This window comes from Leuciscus leuciscus (assembly GCF_965113295.1).
Source record: "Leuciscus leuciscus genome assembly, chromosome: 4".
NCBI lineage: Eukaryota > Metazoa > Chordata > Actinopteri > Cypriniformes > Leuciscidae > Leuciscus > Leuciscus leuciscus.
In genome coordinates this window covers 7,780,289-7,797,916 of record NC_138728.1, presented here as the reverse complement: position 1 = coordinate 7,797,916, position 17,628 = coordinate 7,780,289, and the positions used below count along the sequence as shown (strand labels likewise).

The window sequence follows — 17,628 nt, the reverse complement described above, 5'->3', positions numbered from 1 at the left end:
TTTCAGGTGTGTGTGTGTGTGTGTGTGTATATATATATATATATATATATATATATATATATATATATATATATATATATATATATATATATATATATATATACACACATATACATATACACTTATTGTATTTTCACCCCAATACCTTGTAGCATTTGTATTGTAGCTGCCAATTTTTATATATTTGTGAAATCAACCATTTGTAATAAAATCCATTATTTCACACTAGTCTTGGTTTCTGAGCGCCTTTTTTGTGCTTTTTAAGAAAAATAAAAGGTGAACTGAAGGCGTTCGTGCCACTTTTCAATGTTGAATTATTGATCAGCTGTGTCAGCAAGATCACAGGCCTGACTCATATCCATCTCTGCCATTCCACTGGACACTTTTACAGACTGCCAGCTTTACTTTCAGCAGAGTGCCATCATGCAGATTGTTCTAGTCCCTGAGCTCACAGCTTGTTGTTAATGAATGGCTGGATGAATACATGTTAAAGTGGAGCATATGCTGCTGAAGAGAATGCCATTTGGGCGGCGTGTTAAATGTTAAACGTCCGCTGATGCTCCTGATGTCATGCTTGAGTAATTCTCTCCTGGATTTCAGTGGCTCTCCTCAGCTGTCATTTCAATACCACCTAAACCCATGTTAATAAAAATCGAATTGAAAGGGTTTGAAACCACAGTATATCCAGTTACCGCGTTTGTGACCACCCCGCCTTGCACAAAGCCCTGTGGAATTACTATTCTTCAAAACAATTATATTCTATATTCGATAGTGTTTGTGTGTGTATGTGTGTGTGTGCTACTGCTATGTTCTGCCTCTAACCTTAAAAAAATCAAGTTCTGAACATGTGATATACATATTCACATACACCATTAGAAGCTGTTGGAAGTAATTTATTAATCAAAGCTTCTGCTTTTTCCTCAGAGAAATGATTGAGTGAGTCACAGGCTGTTGAATCCTATCTCAGGTAAACTGAAGAGATGTGCAGCAGATGATTGGGTGCGGCGCAATCTGTCTGAACTTGAGAGGTAATGACAGCTGAATGCAGAAACTCTCACACGTTTCTGCTTTGATCTTAGTTTTGCTCTGTTATCAACATGGACGTGTGGAAATCATATGAATTATGCCACGGGGTTGGTTTGCTGTGCAGTGCATCAGCTTTAATGCAATGCAACCAGATTTATATGGGATATTAAAAGAGCCATATGATTGTGTTCCTGGAAAAATCTACTTGTTTTTACACTGTTACATGCATATAGACGTTAAGGCCCTGCAATGACATCACTGATGCTGATTATTGTAACATTGAATGCTGGTCTGCTCATGTTGGTGTGGAAGGAGTCAGAAGGGTTCAAGTTATTTAGCTGATTTTAGAATTCTTTGCTAATTAGACTGTCACTGTTCAGCAAGATGCGTGACAGCTGATGACTACTCAGCGACAAATGTTCAAGTCATGACTTTACATTTTATTGCTACACACTGCAGTTCTTCTTAGAGCAATTAACCTGCTCTGCTGAATGACAGCTGTCAATCTTAAAGGATTCTATTAAGGTCACCATGAAATCAAAACTGACCATTGTTTTTGTTTTTTTATGGAATATGCAGTGTTTATTGTAAAAGATTTATCCGTGCACATCTTTTTTATTATTATTCATGTGCCCTCATTTTAATCAAAATAACTTCCCATCCCTCTTGACAACCTGTCACTCACATGAGATCGACCAATAGCAAACCACAACGATATTTTAGACCTATAAATGACCCTAGTGGGACAATATAAAACAAAAACTGACTTAATAGTTGTGGTTTGCTATTATTTAGAATGTACGTATTTTAGTTGCATAATTCTATGCTCCTGATATTTGTTGATTTCGGAGTAATTATTAATTTTTGTTCGACATTCCAGAGAAGATTTGAGCACCTGCTCAAATAATGTGATTGGCGCTTTTCACACTGCCAACAACAGCGCCTCCCCAAACGTCATCCAGCCCGCGTTCGCTGTACTCTATGCGCACCTGGGTAGCCGCGTAGCGAAGCGCAGCATCTGCTGACGTCCGGACATTGCGCGCGGTCCGAACATTCTTGAAGGTGCGTTTTCTCAGCATCATCACCGTGACATCAAGAGACAGGCAGCCACCCGGAAAATAAAAACATCACGCTGCACGAGACGGGGGACGTTATATGATCGGCACGCATTGTGGGAGCGCAATATTGTGGAATTGGGTCGTTGTGTAAACTTCCTGCACAAACAGCCTGGGATGTGACAGACAGGGGTGCCATTGCTCTCCGATGACAAGTGGACTGTTTTTACACCATCCTTCTAAATAAGGAAGCAGGGCTGTCAGACATATGACCACCGTCCCGATTTGGGCGCTGCCAGAGTGCCCATCGCATCCCATGATCGCGCACAAGCCGTCCAATAAGGCTCAGCATGCGACCCCCATTTCACACGTGGAGTGACAGCAGCGTCCCATCATCATCAGACCGGCCAGTTCTTCTCGCCGCTTGCAACTTTCTCTCTTTCTCTCTCTCTCTTCTGCCTCCCCTCCCCTAATATGATGTCATGTAAGGATGAGGGTGGATTCTGAGGTGAGATAGGGATTTTGGTGAGTGGCATTCTCCACGACACGAGGCTTCGGAGTTGCAAAACATGATCATCACCACCTTCTCCACCACAAGTTGTGTCTCTGCGCTCTCTGCCCGTTCTTCTGCTGCTCTCATCTCGGGCCACCGTCGCATGCCCGAAGTCCTGACCTGCCTCGCTAAATTAAGCCTGCACCACCATGCCGAGGGAAGAAAAACTAGAAGAGGGGTATTTTTAGTGCCATTAATTTTGACCACGTGCCCCGAAGGTAAACCCGATGGCCATTGCGCAAAGGTTCCTCATCAGTATGTCCTGCGAGGCCAACGCGCAACACTGGCCAAGGACTGCCGTTCTGCTCTTGGGATTGCTCCTAGTTGGGATTGTGTCCTCCAGTCCGCTTCCGAGTTGGACTAATAGGACAACTTTATTGGAGAAGCGATGGGAGAGCCTGTTCTCCCGCTCCGTGCTGGGGATCTCTGGAGAGAGACCGGAGCCAAACTGGGAGAATGACTATTTGCTGGGCATCAAAAGAGTGCGGAGGCTGTACTGCAATGTAGGCATCGGGTTTCATCTTCAGGTCCTCCCAGACGGCAAGATAAACGGTGTACATAATGAGAACCAGTACAGTGAGTTCATGGAATAATGCAATAATTAATTGCGCAGAGCTCCGTATTCTTTATAGGCGACACTTGCAGTGTGCTTGCACAGTCCGCTGTCTTTGGAGGCGAAGACAAATCTATTAAAACACACCGTATCCATTAGTGCTAAATATCTGCGCGGGCTTAAACATGACATGAATGCTGGGACGGATATAGATGCCAACTTATTTTTACACCGGCTCCTTGAGCGGCCCAGAAGCGCTTAGAACATGCACTCAAAGTGTGAGGGATGTTCATATTTTGGCAATAATGTAGTAATGTAGTAGCCCAGTGGCGCGAGAGGCCATTTGCGCATCCACAATTGGCACCTGCAGAGGTTCCACCCACCGCATGCCTTGTTGTTCTGAGTCACGTGGAGCCGCTTTATTGTGTGTAACATGCTTGTTCTGTTTGATCAGGTCTCATAGAGATCTCCACTGTGGCCAGAGGAGTGGTTAGCCTGTACGGAGTGAAAAGCAAGCTGTTTGTCGCAATGAATAGCAGAGGAAGGTTGTACGGAACGGTAGGTGTGCGCAACTGTTTCCCTTCATTCTGCCTGCTGCCAATACAACGAGGCTTTGCATCCCCGAAGACATCGAGTGTGTGTGTGTGCGTGTGTTAAACAGGTGATGCTTCCATTGTGCGTTTTCAAGTAGAATTGATGATCCAGGCATTTGGCTCGTGCGAGGGGGGCTCGTACCCGACTAATAATAGTGTTTACGGCGTGCGTGCTGCATTCAATTTTTCATGCATTATAAATATAATGTGCTCTTTGTTGACGTTTGCAACTGCTGCACGGCTTTTGCAAATTATTATTAAAGGAATTCCAGGGTGCATTAGATCCAGGCACAGCGCCAAAGCAGCTTGCAAGCACTATCAAAAGGTTTGTAATAATTACTTGCATTAAGTCTATAAACAAACGCCTCATTCCTTTTTATTCGCTGGTAGTTGTAATATTGGTAGATATAGGTTATAGAGTAGTCAGACATGTAGGCTAATGTGTAAGCCTAATTGCAGTTTTCATCTATAGTTCATGTACTGTCCAAGAACCCTCAATAACTACACAAAAAAAATGTGTGTGTAAATTAAAATACGTTGTGGAGCTGCTTGCATTTACACATTGTTGTTGTTTTGAATTGTTAATAGTAGTAGTAGTGATTATTATTCATGTGCATTTAATTCTTTACATGTAGTATAAAGTGTGTCCCATGCAGGTTTGAAAAGAAAATATTACACTTAGCTGAAGTTTGGTATATGTGTGACAAGCGCAGTGCAACACTGGTCCTTTGGGCCCCATAAGCACATGACAGCTCTGTCCAAAAACTGCTGAGTGTTTCAAGAGCATCTCCTCGAGAAGCAGAGATAAAGTAGACTGTTCCACAGGCCGGCCCAGCAGTCATCAGTAAAATAATTAAAGTGAGTTTTACTTAAAAGACCTGTTTGGGATTAGTGTATGAGGTTATTCTTCAGGTTAATGGAACCAGACTCACCTTAAAGTTTCTTTGCATTTGTGTGCATTTTCTCATTATGTTGTCCATTTCAAGAGGTTAGATCTACTTGTACTTGCAGATCTAATTAAACTCGTTTCAGTTCATTGCTAAGGTAACAAATGAATTACTCACCTTTATGTCTTTCCAAACTCGTAAGACTGTTGTTCATCTTCCGAACACAAACGATGATCTTTTTGATGAAATATGAGTCCCTCAATTGACAGCTACGCAACTACCAATTTGACGCTTAAAAAAGTTCAAAAAGAGATCATAAAACTAATCCAAATGAATCGATCGGTTTAGTCAAAATTTTCTGAAGAGACACGATTGCTTTATATGATGAACATATTCAATTTAGGCTTTTATTCACATATAAACATTGATCAGTGAACATAAACAGAAGCTCAACCAAACATGCTTGACATGCTGTGAAAACAAACGTGCTGCATAACACGAGAATGAACGTAATTGGTTTTTGCACGTCTAGCAAACATGCTTGAGCTTCTGTTTACCACAAATGATGTGTGTGTTGATAAATGTTTATATGTGTATAAAAGCTTCAATTCAATCTGTTCATCATATAAAGCGGCCGAGTCTCTTCAGAAAATTTGGACTAAACCACTCGATGTGTTCACTAAGTTTTTCATTTGTTTTCATTAATTTTGTTTGCACTATTGTCAAAAAATTTGCATCTGACCGAATGCTGGCATTAACATCCCTTCTCTTGTCCTCCTTTCAGGCTACCTTTAAAGATGAATGCAAGTTCAAAGAGACCCTGCTGCCAAATAACTACAATGCCTACGAGTCCTCCATTTACAAGGGATTCTATGTCGCTCTCAGCAAACACGGCCGAGTGAAGCGAGGCAACAAGGCCACCACCGCCATGACGGTCACCCACTTCCTCCCTCGAATATGAGCAGACTCTTGCAATAGTTCTTCATTTGCACTGGTCTCCCCGAGAGATCTGAAAACTGACACACGAACATTACAAGGAACTGCAAGAATATCACCAAAATAGTACTTATTCTTTTTTTTATATGTATATTTGGATAGGCCAGCTTTTTATTAGAATCTCTGAATATGCTATCCGTCGCTGCTTCTTTCTTTTATTTATATATATACAAACATATATATTGACTATGGATGTGGAGGCTCCCCAGCCTTCCTTTCTCTAGTCAGGTGCTTGCCAAGAATTGAACAGACTCTGGGCTGGATGATGGAAGTCCTCCTCTGCTTTTTACAGTTCTCGGCTTATTACCTCAAAGAGCTACCTAGATGGTTTAAATGGATGCATGAAGTTACGCAGAGACGAACGCTTGTTTATTTTTAGTTCTGTCTGAGCCGACACAAGCATAACGAGTCCTTTTTTTGTATCTTTGACAGTTATTTTGTTGTTTTTCCTCATGCTGTAGGGTTGTGTGAGCACTTAAAAGAAAGCAGATCTCTCTTGCTGCATGTTGCGCTGAGGTGCCTTGGCATTCCCGCACACCGCCCCTTTAACATGCATGCTCTGAACGCCCCGGGGCGTCAGAAATAGGGCTGATATGTTAGCCAGGGCCCCGCGGGGACTCTCCCACAAAGGCCCCGAAGAGGGGCGAGGGGGAGGGGTGTGCATCTCTGCTTTATTTTACCTTTCTCTAATCAGAGAACGTCGTATGAGGTGCGAGAGTGACTCATGAAGAGGCTGCGATCAGCATCGTCTGCTGTCGACTAAACATGATCTTTTCTAGCAGAACCCCTGTTGGAGCTTTGAGGCTGTACCTTTTATTTGGTCTAGAATTTCTTATGTTTTTGCAATTGAAACTTTTTTATAAAGAAAACGGGGAAAAAACAACGCGAAAAAATGTGAAATCTACAGGGGAACTGATGCAAGCGCACACTGAAAATGGCTGGTTCAATTATACTATTGCTTATCACAGGTTTGCCTGAACAAAAGGAGCACTTGAAAATAAGCTTTAAGCATTGCTGTGAATGAGAACGTCTTCTAAACCAATGAAAATACTGTAAATACTGACTGTGCACTGAAGAAGCCAGTAGCCCTGAGCTTTTGTCGCTTGTTGCTAAAGGCACACTGCCATCAATGATGGTATCTGATTCAAGGGAATACGTGCAGTATATATTTATTTATTTTTGCTTCTGGTGTGAGTGTATGTGTGTGCGCACCTGTCCATGTGGATGCCTGTTTGTGCGTGTGTGTGAATCCTGGTAGAGGAGGGCAGTGGAGCCTGGACTCTTTCCTGTTGCTGCAGAGGCACTGCAGTGGCACCCGTTGCTGCTGCTCTATGCAAATGTAATTACAGGGTAGACGCTGTGGCATCCAAACTGAGGGACGCTCACTGTTTTTTTATGATTTTGGTTCGCCCGCCTTTGTTTGCATCAGTTTCTGTCACCAAATGTTGCCCCATCGTTAAGGCAAGACACTCAAGAAACAACATTGTTTTTTCACTGGTCAATTTTGAGATTCTGGGCTATTTGGCTTTCCATACTGTGTTGTTTTGCATCTAAAATAGACGTTTAAGCGGGTTTTTTTTTTTTTACACTTGATCTATTTGCGCCTGTAGATTTCAATTACAATAATTTTTTTTACTATTGCTAGTGGACAGACATATTTAAAGGCTGTGAGGTTTTTCTCCACTTCAGCAGCACTTTAAAGCCCAAAGTATACTGCACGAACGCAGGCGGTCGACACGTGCGCTCTAGAAAGTTTCATCTTTGTCCAGTGTCTGTGCTATTTTTTTCTCCAGAATTTGTTCTCCAGTCTGGTATTTTGTTGTTGTTGTTGTTTTGTCTCTTTAGTTTAGTGTTCTACTGTGAAACAACGGCCGGGCCAGTGTTGCCACCTTTTGGGACAACTGATTAGTGCAAAACAAATTCAATGCGCATGTGCAACTGGTTACAAAAGTCGGGCAGAATGCTTACTATTGTGGTGACGAAATTTGCGCCTCGCGTAAAAAAAGATACATTTTTAGCTTAAAATGTTCCCAGCAACTCGTCGTAATTACATTTTTACTTTATGATGAGTAACGCTGGGAACATATTAAGCTAAAACGGCTTGCCATAAACAAAAAGGAAGTATACTTTGGGCTTAACTTTACAGTTTTATTCCTAGCTGTATTCTGAAGGTTTTTACAATGGGTTTTGGTCATATATAATTTGCCTGATTTTATTCATAAAAACATGGTGAAAATATTTTTTTTATAAAAAAAGATATACAAAATCCCCTCTGTAAAAACCTTTAACTCTAATACGTCAACAAAATGAAACAAGAATTTTGAACCTGGCTTAATCCAGGTTTTTTTTGCAGTTCTTAATGTCACTAGCTTGGGAAGTATGGTGAAATCTATTAGTTATTTTTTCCCTATTCACCTTGGCTGTCTTGCCTTAAAGGGAAATCAAAAGGAATGACACTATTTTAGAAAGACTTATGGGACACCATGGCCTGGTTGTTTGTTCAATCTGTTTGAAGTATGTGGGTCCTCGTGGGTGGGGGTGGAATACCTGAGCAGAGGCCCCGCTGTTGACGTCCCTCTCGCACATAGACAGTCTTGTAAAAGCCACGGTGCCCAGGAGCCTTGAGATTCCTGTAGCACAAGGGTTCTTTCCGGTTTTCCATCCAACTTTAGTCCAAGGTCGTAGCTATGCACAAGAGTTGAACCGGTCGAAAATGCCCGACCAAGGTCTCGTTTCCTTTTCTCATTATTCCAATATCACTTAATACAAGTCCCTTATTGTGTGATAGCATTTATTTGGATCCTGATTTCTTTCTTTTTTTAAGAATGTTTTTTGCTGTTTTTGTCTTTTTATTATGATAGGACATGTGTAGACCGGAAGCGAAGTGGGTGAGATTAAGGGGGAAGGGATCAGGAAAGGTCCGCGAGCCGGGACTCAAACTCGGGTCTCCCGAAGCACAGTATATTTCGGCACGAGGCTATTGACGCCGACATATCCTGAGTTCTTTCCTGCTCCTCAAAACTCTCCATATTTTCTTTTTCCATGCCCGTTCCTGGTCTGTGCACGAATTATTGGTCTACATTATTCCAAATATTCACTCAGAAATTCATCACATTACAGAAGTAAAATAGGTTCATGTTTACTTTTAAGCATCTGAAGACATGCTTTGTGATTTTATCTCAATGTCAAACTTTTCAGATCACCACGAATCAGCCAAATCCAACACAATCTCTATTAGTGATCCATTACTGATATGACCTTATTGGGTTATTAAAGTGCCCCATATGCGATTTTAAAGGTTCCTAATTTTGTTTTTTGGTGATTCCTGCAATAAGTTTACATGCATCCAAGGTAAAAAAAAAAAACACTTTAATTTTCTCATTATATACATTACAGCATCACCTCATTTCCCACAGTATCAAAACGGTTAATTCGAAGATTCATTCTCTCTAAACCCCTCCTTTCCGAGAGCCTGCTCTGCTCTGATTGCTCTGATCTGCTCTGAGGCTTACCCAGTCTGTTATGATTGGTCTACTCTGCTCTGATTGGTCAGACGGCAGTCTGTTGTGATTAGTCTACTCTACTCTGATTGGTCAGACAGCCCAGTCTGTTGTTATAAGTCTACTCTACTCTGATTGGTCAGACGGCCCAGTCTGTTGTTATTGGTCTCTTCTGCTCTGATTGGTCAGACAGCCCAGTCTGTTGTGATTGGTCCACTGCTTACAGCATGTGTCGGAAACTAAAAGCCCATTACTATATCTGAAATTCATCTCCGGAGGCTTCCTCAGCAATTGATGCACAGTGAAACATACAGTAACGATGGCGTCGGTTTTACTGTATAAATTCGAGCCTAAGTCCTCATCCTTTGGAAGTTTATGCAAAGTGGATTTGCTTTCACAACACAAAAAACATCATCTTCTCGACATGTCGACAAAACAAACCAAACTCCAGTCTCAGCTACATATAGCAGTGTTTTAGGGCAGGTCAGTGTAGATGTCGTTCACAGGCAGCCAATGATGACCATAGGCTGGCATTATGCAAATTTGTTACATATGTAACAACGAATTACTGACGACTTGTTTCATGCAGTTCAGAATCGATTCTTTCTTTTGGGAGACAATAACTTTATTTGTCATGCACTGTAATCGTTAAAACTTTGCAGACCCTTTACATTAACAAACAGCTATATTATACACTGCATAAAAGGTAATATTAAAAACAAAAGCATAATGGGGCACTTTAAAAATGTAACTGGCTCCTTCCTCTAGCACAGTGAATATATCAGGACAGACCTCTGCAGGACTGACGCAATACTTTAGGGAGACAAAAATGCCTAATAATTTCTTGCCTATGCCACGCTGCTTGTTCTGTGGTCTCATCTGTTAAAATATGTTCAAGGCATTCAGTCATTACTTGTACATTAGCAAATTTCTTCAGTTTTTTCTGCTGTGCCATTGAGGACTGTATTTAGCTGATGTGCCTCGGAATTCAAATCACTGTGAGTCCCAGTGAAACTTGTACACGTACAAAAACAATAAAACACATTTATAAGACATAAATGTCACTATTCAATAGCTTTTCGTACACATTTAATGATGTCAGTGGATAAGCTAACATTTTGGCTTCATTAGAACCTTATTTTAAGATTAATTGATTCAATAAAGATCAAGGATTAATCGGTTTAGCAAACTATACTGCATGGTCAACCTATAAATCTATTTTAATACAGTATGTCTTCTGAATGTGTTGTAATATCTTGAGCACTAATGAAGCGTTAAGAATTGGGGAGTGAAATCAGGGAGTGTTTCTTTAATTTGTGTCCTGATTGTGACAACACCACACTCTTAGAAGAAAAGGTTCTATATAGAACCTTAAATGATTCTGTAAGCGCTTATAGAACCTTTTAGGGGTTCCATCATGGATTATTTTATGAATGTTTTAATTCATTTTCAAATGTTTTTTTTTTTTTTTTAAATGAAACAGATTTTAAACATACTTTATCACTAGAAAAATATTAAAATAACACATTAATTATGAAAAGTATTATGCAATCATTTAAGACATTTCTCCTTATATAGAACTTTTTTGGCTTTAAAATTGAGTCAAGAACCCTAGGGTTTTATATAGAACCCCACTGAACCTTTTTTTCTAAGACTGAAGAATGAGCGATGTGCGTGAACATTTGGGAATCGGAGCCTTCTCATCTGCTGATGTATGTCGCTTGGATTTATAGCAACAGCTGTAAAAATGTTTATTGGGCATAGAATATAGACACCAGTTTCCTGGTAGACGCTGGACTCTTAACGCTCATGAGAAAAACGTATGTGCATGAATGACTGCAAGCTGTCACCGTCTGAATCCTCCTCACATATGGAGGGAGGCTTTCGGGAAGCACTGGGCATTAGAATGGGATGCCAGTTCTTGGCTTTGCAGTGTTTTTGTTTTGAAATGGCTTTTGTGTGGCTGATCCTGTTACAGTGAGAGGATAGACCCCGTTGTCTGAGGGGGGTCATTAATCATTTAGAGTGATTTCTGGATTTCTAGAATCTTTTTTTGTCACTAGCACATTACATAGGCTACTTCAATACATAAGCTACTTCAATTTGTTAAAGGGTAAACAGACAAATTAGATAAAGGAAAATAAGAAAGGATGTGAGTCAAAATCTGCTATGGGATAATTAAATGTAACAATTCATGTAAAAATGTATATTTTATTGGAAAATTAAACAAAATTGTATCAAACTTTGATAATTCAACTGAGAAGATAGTGATCAAACTACATTTTATAAAAATCACCTGTTAAGTTTATAATATACAGTTCATCTATTGCCAAATTTATGAAAAAAAAAGGTCAAGAAGTCAAGAGTAGAAAATTATTGAAAATATTAAAATCAGTAATGTCAGAATCAGAAAGCTAGTTTGTGCATTAAAAAATGTCCGTCAAAATATAACGTACAACTTCCTGTTTCCGTCAGGAACTAACCTTGAACAATGTTCACTAACCTGGGTGAAGTTTTTCAATTGGATTGGCGTTTATTCTCTTTAGCATGCAGTGTGAAGTATTTCACTCCGTTCGCTGATCATTCCGATTCAATTTCAGTGAGGGAAGAACAAATTTATACTCACATGCGTAATGTATTATGTACGTTATTGTCTTTGACAGACAGCATGTTGAAGCCGCTTATGCCGTCATTTTCTCCTTCTTCTCGGACAGCGATGACGTAGTCAAAACAACCGGTAGCGTGGGTTTTGCAGGAAATGCGTGACTCTGGACCTCTACTCCTAGTAAATACTACAGTGTATTGTGCACATTATTTTTTGACAGACATCGATGTTGTGATATTCAAATGATGTGGATTTGAAAACAGATGAATTGTAGCTCATAATTATTTATTCAGTGAAGTGATTGATGCCCATGAGTGTGTTATGTCCAATTTTAGTTAGAATATTCCAACCGACAGCCAGCCTAAGTTTTTGACGGACGTGATAATGTGCATGAGGGGTGTTTGGGTAATTATAAAACGTGCTGGAGACGTTCAAAATGCTTTTTGTGTTCGATATACTTATTTTACTGAATGACGTTTATTTCGTAACTCAGAGACAGACATGTTTGGCTTGTCCAAAATGTTACTTTCAGCTGTCGCAAATTCATTGACTTTTGAAAACCAAGTTCTTTTTTTTCTTTTTTAACCAGGAAAGGAGTGGTTTTGATGCACAAAGTAATTTTTATTGTCTCCTGTAACTAAAATATTTTATTTAAACCCATGAAAATGCAGATCCTGTTGTAAATATTAGTGAAAAATTACTTGTGCCATTATTACCCCTTAGCAGGTTTTGACTTATAGATATTCTTTTGGAATATATATATATATATATATATATATATATATATATATATATATATACACACACACACACATTAGTACAATCCAGGATTTTGTGTGGCTGTTTTGTGTTTCTGTCCGCTCCTCTTTGTAAAGACATCTCTCACCCTTGCCTTAGTTAAGATTTCTTGCAATGATTTTTGACAGAAAACTGAGGACATAATCATGTGTTTCTAAAAACAAGCGCTGATGCTATGTATAAATACAGATTTATTGAAAAATATTTTTTTTCCTTTACTTTTCTACGTATGTGCTGTGCACAGCAGTTTAATCATGTTCCAGATGTCAATAAAACTATTTTCTTTTTTTTCCTTCTTTTTTTTCATATGTGTGTGTATTTGTTTCACATTTTAATTATGCTCAAAGTAGCAAGTACAGTGAGCAGTCAGAACTGATTCTTTTCTAGAAATAATTGCCACTCCAGTCATGCTGTCAGGATGTCACACTCATACAGGATCATTTATACAACATGAAACAGTTCAATAAACTACTCGCAAGTATTCATAAACTTCTTCCCTGTCATGGTTATTTGAATTTTTGTCTGATTTAAGCTTGAGAGTTATACAATTTATCTGTAAATCTGTTTATATATATATAATGAGGATGTTAGTATGGAATGTTTACTTGTTTTAGATGTAATTATTTGGCCTTATCCAAGCCTAGTGCCTTTATTTTCTTCACAAATTGTTCCTGTCTGGTTACCATTTTGGAATTCAAAAATATAAGTTATTATTATAAAATATAAAAAGAATAAAGTATTTAAGGAATGAAAATATGATATAGAATAATAGAAAGAAAAACAAGTTTAAGTATTAGACTATATAGGCTAGTGACCAAAAGTGATGTCTGGAGGGGATATTAGTTATATTGACCCTACAATTTTGAATAAACCATCAAAATATGAGGATATTTTAAATATGAGGGAGGAACAAAACACTAAACTTGGTTAAGGTATTTATCTGACAAAATTATTTGGCAAAAAAAAAAAAAAAAAGGCAAACTTCAACTACAGGTTTTATTTGACTATTTTACATAGAAAAACAAAAAACTCACAGGAAAAAGCATACACTGACCCCAACATAATCAGTTAATAATATGTAGTTGGCAATTTCGTTTTTGCATGTGCTCATCCTAATTTCTTTGTTTGACCAATTTATGTCATTTCAATGAACACATTGATCAATTAACACATTATGTGTTCAATTAACACAATTTCAATTTTCTCAGGCCGGACATCAATTTTGGACACTTCTGTTGCTATATAATGAAAATTTATATTTATTCTATTATTATTATTATTATTATTATTATTATTATATAATTTTATATTATACACAGTATGTTTGGCCGATCTGAATCGGTCCCTGTTCGTGAATGAAGCACAAGGTCCCTCTGCTGGTCAACACGAGGAAGCTCAGATTGGGGTCATACTACATTTACATTACATTTTTACATTTATTCATTTAGCAGACGCTTTTATCCACAGCGACTTAAAAATATCCGTTCAGCCTACTGATCGTGCAGAGAAGTCAATGAATAGGTTAGAGAATCTTAAATAGCCTATATAAATAAACGTAAGCCTACATAAAGTTATACATATTATTTAACATTTGAGAAACATTTGGAGGCCACCAAATGATTCTCACATGCAAAATAACAACTGAAATGAGCCGAGAGGGACTTTGTATCCTTGTGTCCCATGAGTTAAGACACATAGAACGTCAAATTTGTGGCAAATTGACAAACCAATTATGGTTTGCATGTCAATTACCTTCATAACAAGGTGGACATGTTGAAGCCGCCCCCTCACATCCTCTGGCTCTGGGGGCGAGTGTTGCGTAAAGGATGGTGGCGAGGAGTGGCACAGGATGCGTTTAAATAGCCACGCTCAGAAACTTTTACCCATCACAACCTCTTCAGCTCTGCACACTTGTTTTACGCATCGATACTCTGCGCTCTGTGAAGATGCGTTGCGCACTTTCCAACCTGCACATTCTGCACTCTTCCGTCCTTGCGCTGTGGTTCACAGCTTTCCAGGGCTTCAGACCTGCGGATGCTGCCCCCAACCCTTCTCCTCTCCTGGGCTCCAACTGGGGAAACCCGCGGAGATTCATCCACCTTCAGACAACTTCAGACTTAAACAACTTCTACTTGGAGATCAGCCCGAACGGACATGTGCGCAAAACTACAAACCGGGGGTCTTACAGTGAGTAGCCTATACCTACTGTTTTTCATTAGCATAAAGATGATGCCACCGATATTAATACCAGTAAAATAAAAGTCAAACTACACCAGTCTGAGCAAAGATGATTAAATAAAACAACTTTTTTTTTTTCTCATATCAAACTGTCCTTTATATCTCCACAGTTTAATCTTCTTTTAATCCTGCATTTCAACAGGTGTAATTTTATTGAAGGCAGAGAGCAGAGACCGTCTGGCAATATTTGGAGTGAAAAGCAACCGATTTTTGTGCATGGATGCCGGAGGGACCCTTTTTACATCTGTAAGTTTTTAATCAAATGCATTAAAGTTGAAAAAGGTAAAAAAAAAAAAAAAAAAAAAGTATATAAAGTAAGGCATAGTCTAATCTTATGTAAATTACACACACAGATCATTATTAATACAGTAGCCATAAGGCCTGTTCACACCAAGGATGAGAACTATAAAGATATTGTTCTAAAAGTCGTTCCAATAGCCTATAAAAGTCCACACCACAATTATAACCATAATGGCACAGAAAAAAGATATAGTTGGAATCACTTTCAGAACAAATTTTCCCCTACGGTCATCATCAGCATCGTAAATCCTGCAAAGTTTTTTATATTTTCATTTTTATTTTATGTATGTACATTTCTAACACTGTAAATTATATTATATTACCTTTGGATCAAATTACAAAAAACTAGTTAACACAGTTTTGAGGGTATAGCCTTTCTTTTTGAGCAGCTGTGGGAGTGACGGTAAAATTGACATCTCTCTTCCGACTGCTGTTAACAATCTCTTTCTATTTTTTTCCCCTCTTTTGAAAGTTGCGAAACACTATTGTGCAGTTTTTCTTTTTTGTTATTTGAGCAAATGGGAACATGAAAAATATATTTAATGTAGTCTCTCATTCACCACTATAGAAGTTTACCCAACTATGATGACTTCTGCTTGTGAGAAACCCGGAAATGTGGCAACGGTCAATTGTTATCGTTATAGTTATCGTTATATTTATAGTTCTTGGTTTGAATGGGCCTTACGTTTTGGTACATAATAATAGCCGTGACACTTTGCCTTCTTTGGATTCGTTATTTTACTATTGGTATTTTTTTTATATCTTCAGACGGTCTGCAATAAAGAAGATTGTCTTTTTCACCACAAACTTTTGGAAAACAATCGTGACGTGTACTACTCCACCAAACATGGCATACTGCTTAACCTGGATGGGGCAAAACAGGTGTTCATAGCTGGACAAAACCTCCCTCAGTCATCTCTCTTCTTATCAGAGAAGAACACTGTCCCACTGGAGCGCCTGCAGCACCGGGAGCGGAGGAACCGTCAGGTGAATCCGTCAGACCCCCTGAACGCGCTCCGGTACGGAGAGGAGTCAGACTCCAGAGCTGCTCAAGAGGACGATGGGGACTTGGACATTGAGCCATCGGAGGGACAAAACATCTCCAGAGAAACCCTAGTTTCCCCATCCGATGATGACCCTTGGGACCTTCTTCACGACTCAAGCCCCGGCAGTCCCCGGATTTCAGCAATTGTCGGATAGACCATCTTCATCCTCCATGCAGGTGACTGTGGACCTGCCAACGTAAGAGTATGACTCCATAATATTTTCATCAATGGTCATAAATAAATATTTTAAAGGACATATATCAAAAATCAAATTCACATAGATCTGCAGATTCTTTAGGCTGTTTAATATCTGCATTCCACCAAATCTGAAGAACCTGCGTTGTTGTTTTTTCACCTGCCCCCATGAATTTGTCTTTGGTGCTGGACACCACATGTGGATAACAATTGTCTACCAAGAAAGTATTTATTTATTTAATTAATTACATATGTTTTATTTATGGTATTTATATGGATGCTTTAAATGTTATATGTGCAGGGAAATGTTTTAGACCTATCCGTTTTACTCATTTTAAATAAATAAAAAGTTTTTTCATGATTAAGGAAAATATGTTCTGTGATTTATTTGAGTCTTGTTCGTCTTGCAGTAAATCTAAAAAGTAAGTTCGTTTTTTGTATTCTTTTAATAAGAATTAAACGGTAAGCTATGACATAAACACAATGAAAGGCAAACACAAAAACAGAGTAGGCCTAAGTGTGACATTTTCAAAGATGAAAAGAATGGGGAAAAAAGAAAAACAATCTTTGCAGAAAAGTGAGTAAGTTTATTCGGAAAAATATCATGTGTTTATCACCTTTTGGTCATTGCGAGATTTGTTTGATTGAACTTGTCCCTCAGTGGAAAGCTATCTGGTTTAACATCCTGTCATTAGAGGGGAATAATGAACACTCAGAATCAATCTGAAATCTGAGTCTCCAAGAATAAACCTTTCCACATTCTGTTTTGTTTCCAATGTCAAAGGCTGCACTTTGGTTATTTTTGGAAGGAAATGCCTTACAGAGAGCCCACCTTTAGGTTAGACTATGACCTGTTTATGTTAAAGCTCTACAACTAGAAAGACGATTTAGATTTTGCAGCTGATTTGAGAGCAGTATGTTTTGAACGGAGAAAGAAAAAAAAGAAAAAAAGTTTGATAGCCTAGCCTAATGACAAAATGACATTTTACAGTTTCTTATGTAAAATCTAAAAGTAATTTGAGTTACGTAATTTATACGAAATATGTAGTACATTTTTAATTTACTTAAGAGAAGTTTCTGATGTAAAATTTCAAAGGAGGTCTTAATGATTGTTTCAGTCTAAATCTGCTTTTAGGCTAATATTGCAATAGTCTCAAACTTTTTATTTATTTATTTATTACCAAAATAGCCTATATTCTGTGAAGTAATTCTAAACGATTTGAAATCCTTTACTAAGAGAGGATGTAACGTTATATATTGTTAAATAAGCAAAGAATCAGGTT

The 17,628-nt window shown here is 38.6% G+C and overlaps 2 protein-coding genes across 2 annotated transcripts; both read left to right on the top strand.

The window, feature by feature from the left end:
* The first annotated feature begins 1,808 nt into the window (after nt 1-1,808).
* fgf6b (fibroblast growth factor 6b) lies at nt 1,809-12,591 on the top strand. The gene is made up of 3 exons (XM_082168083.1): nt 1,809-3,210; nt 3,642-3,745; nt 5,452-12,591. Exons 1-3 carry the CDS (start codon nt 2,862-2,864, stop codon nt 5,626-5,628), a joined length of 630 nt encoding a protein of 209 aa, XP_082024209.1. The 5' UTR covers nt 1,809-2,861; the 3' UTR covers nt 5,629-12,591.
* Nucleotides 12,592-14,476: 1,885 nt separating this feature from the next.
* Nucleotides 14,477-16,694, top strand: fgf23 (fibroblast growth factor 23). Its single transcript, XM_082168073.1, has 3 exons — nt 14,477-14,753; nt 14,947-15,050; nt 15,873-16,694. The coding sequence occupies exons 1-3, from the start codon at nt 14,513-14,515 to the stop codon at nt 16,302-16,304; spliced, it is 777 nt and encodes a 258-aa protein (XP_082024199.1). The 5' UTR covers nt 14,477-14,512; the 3' UTR covers nt 16,305-16,694.
* Nucleotides 16,695-17,628: the final 934 nt, after the last annotated feature.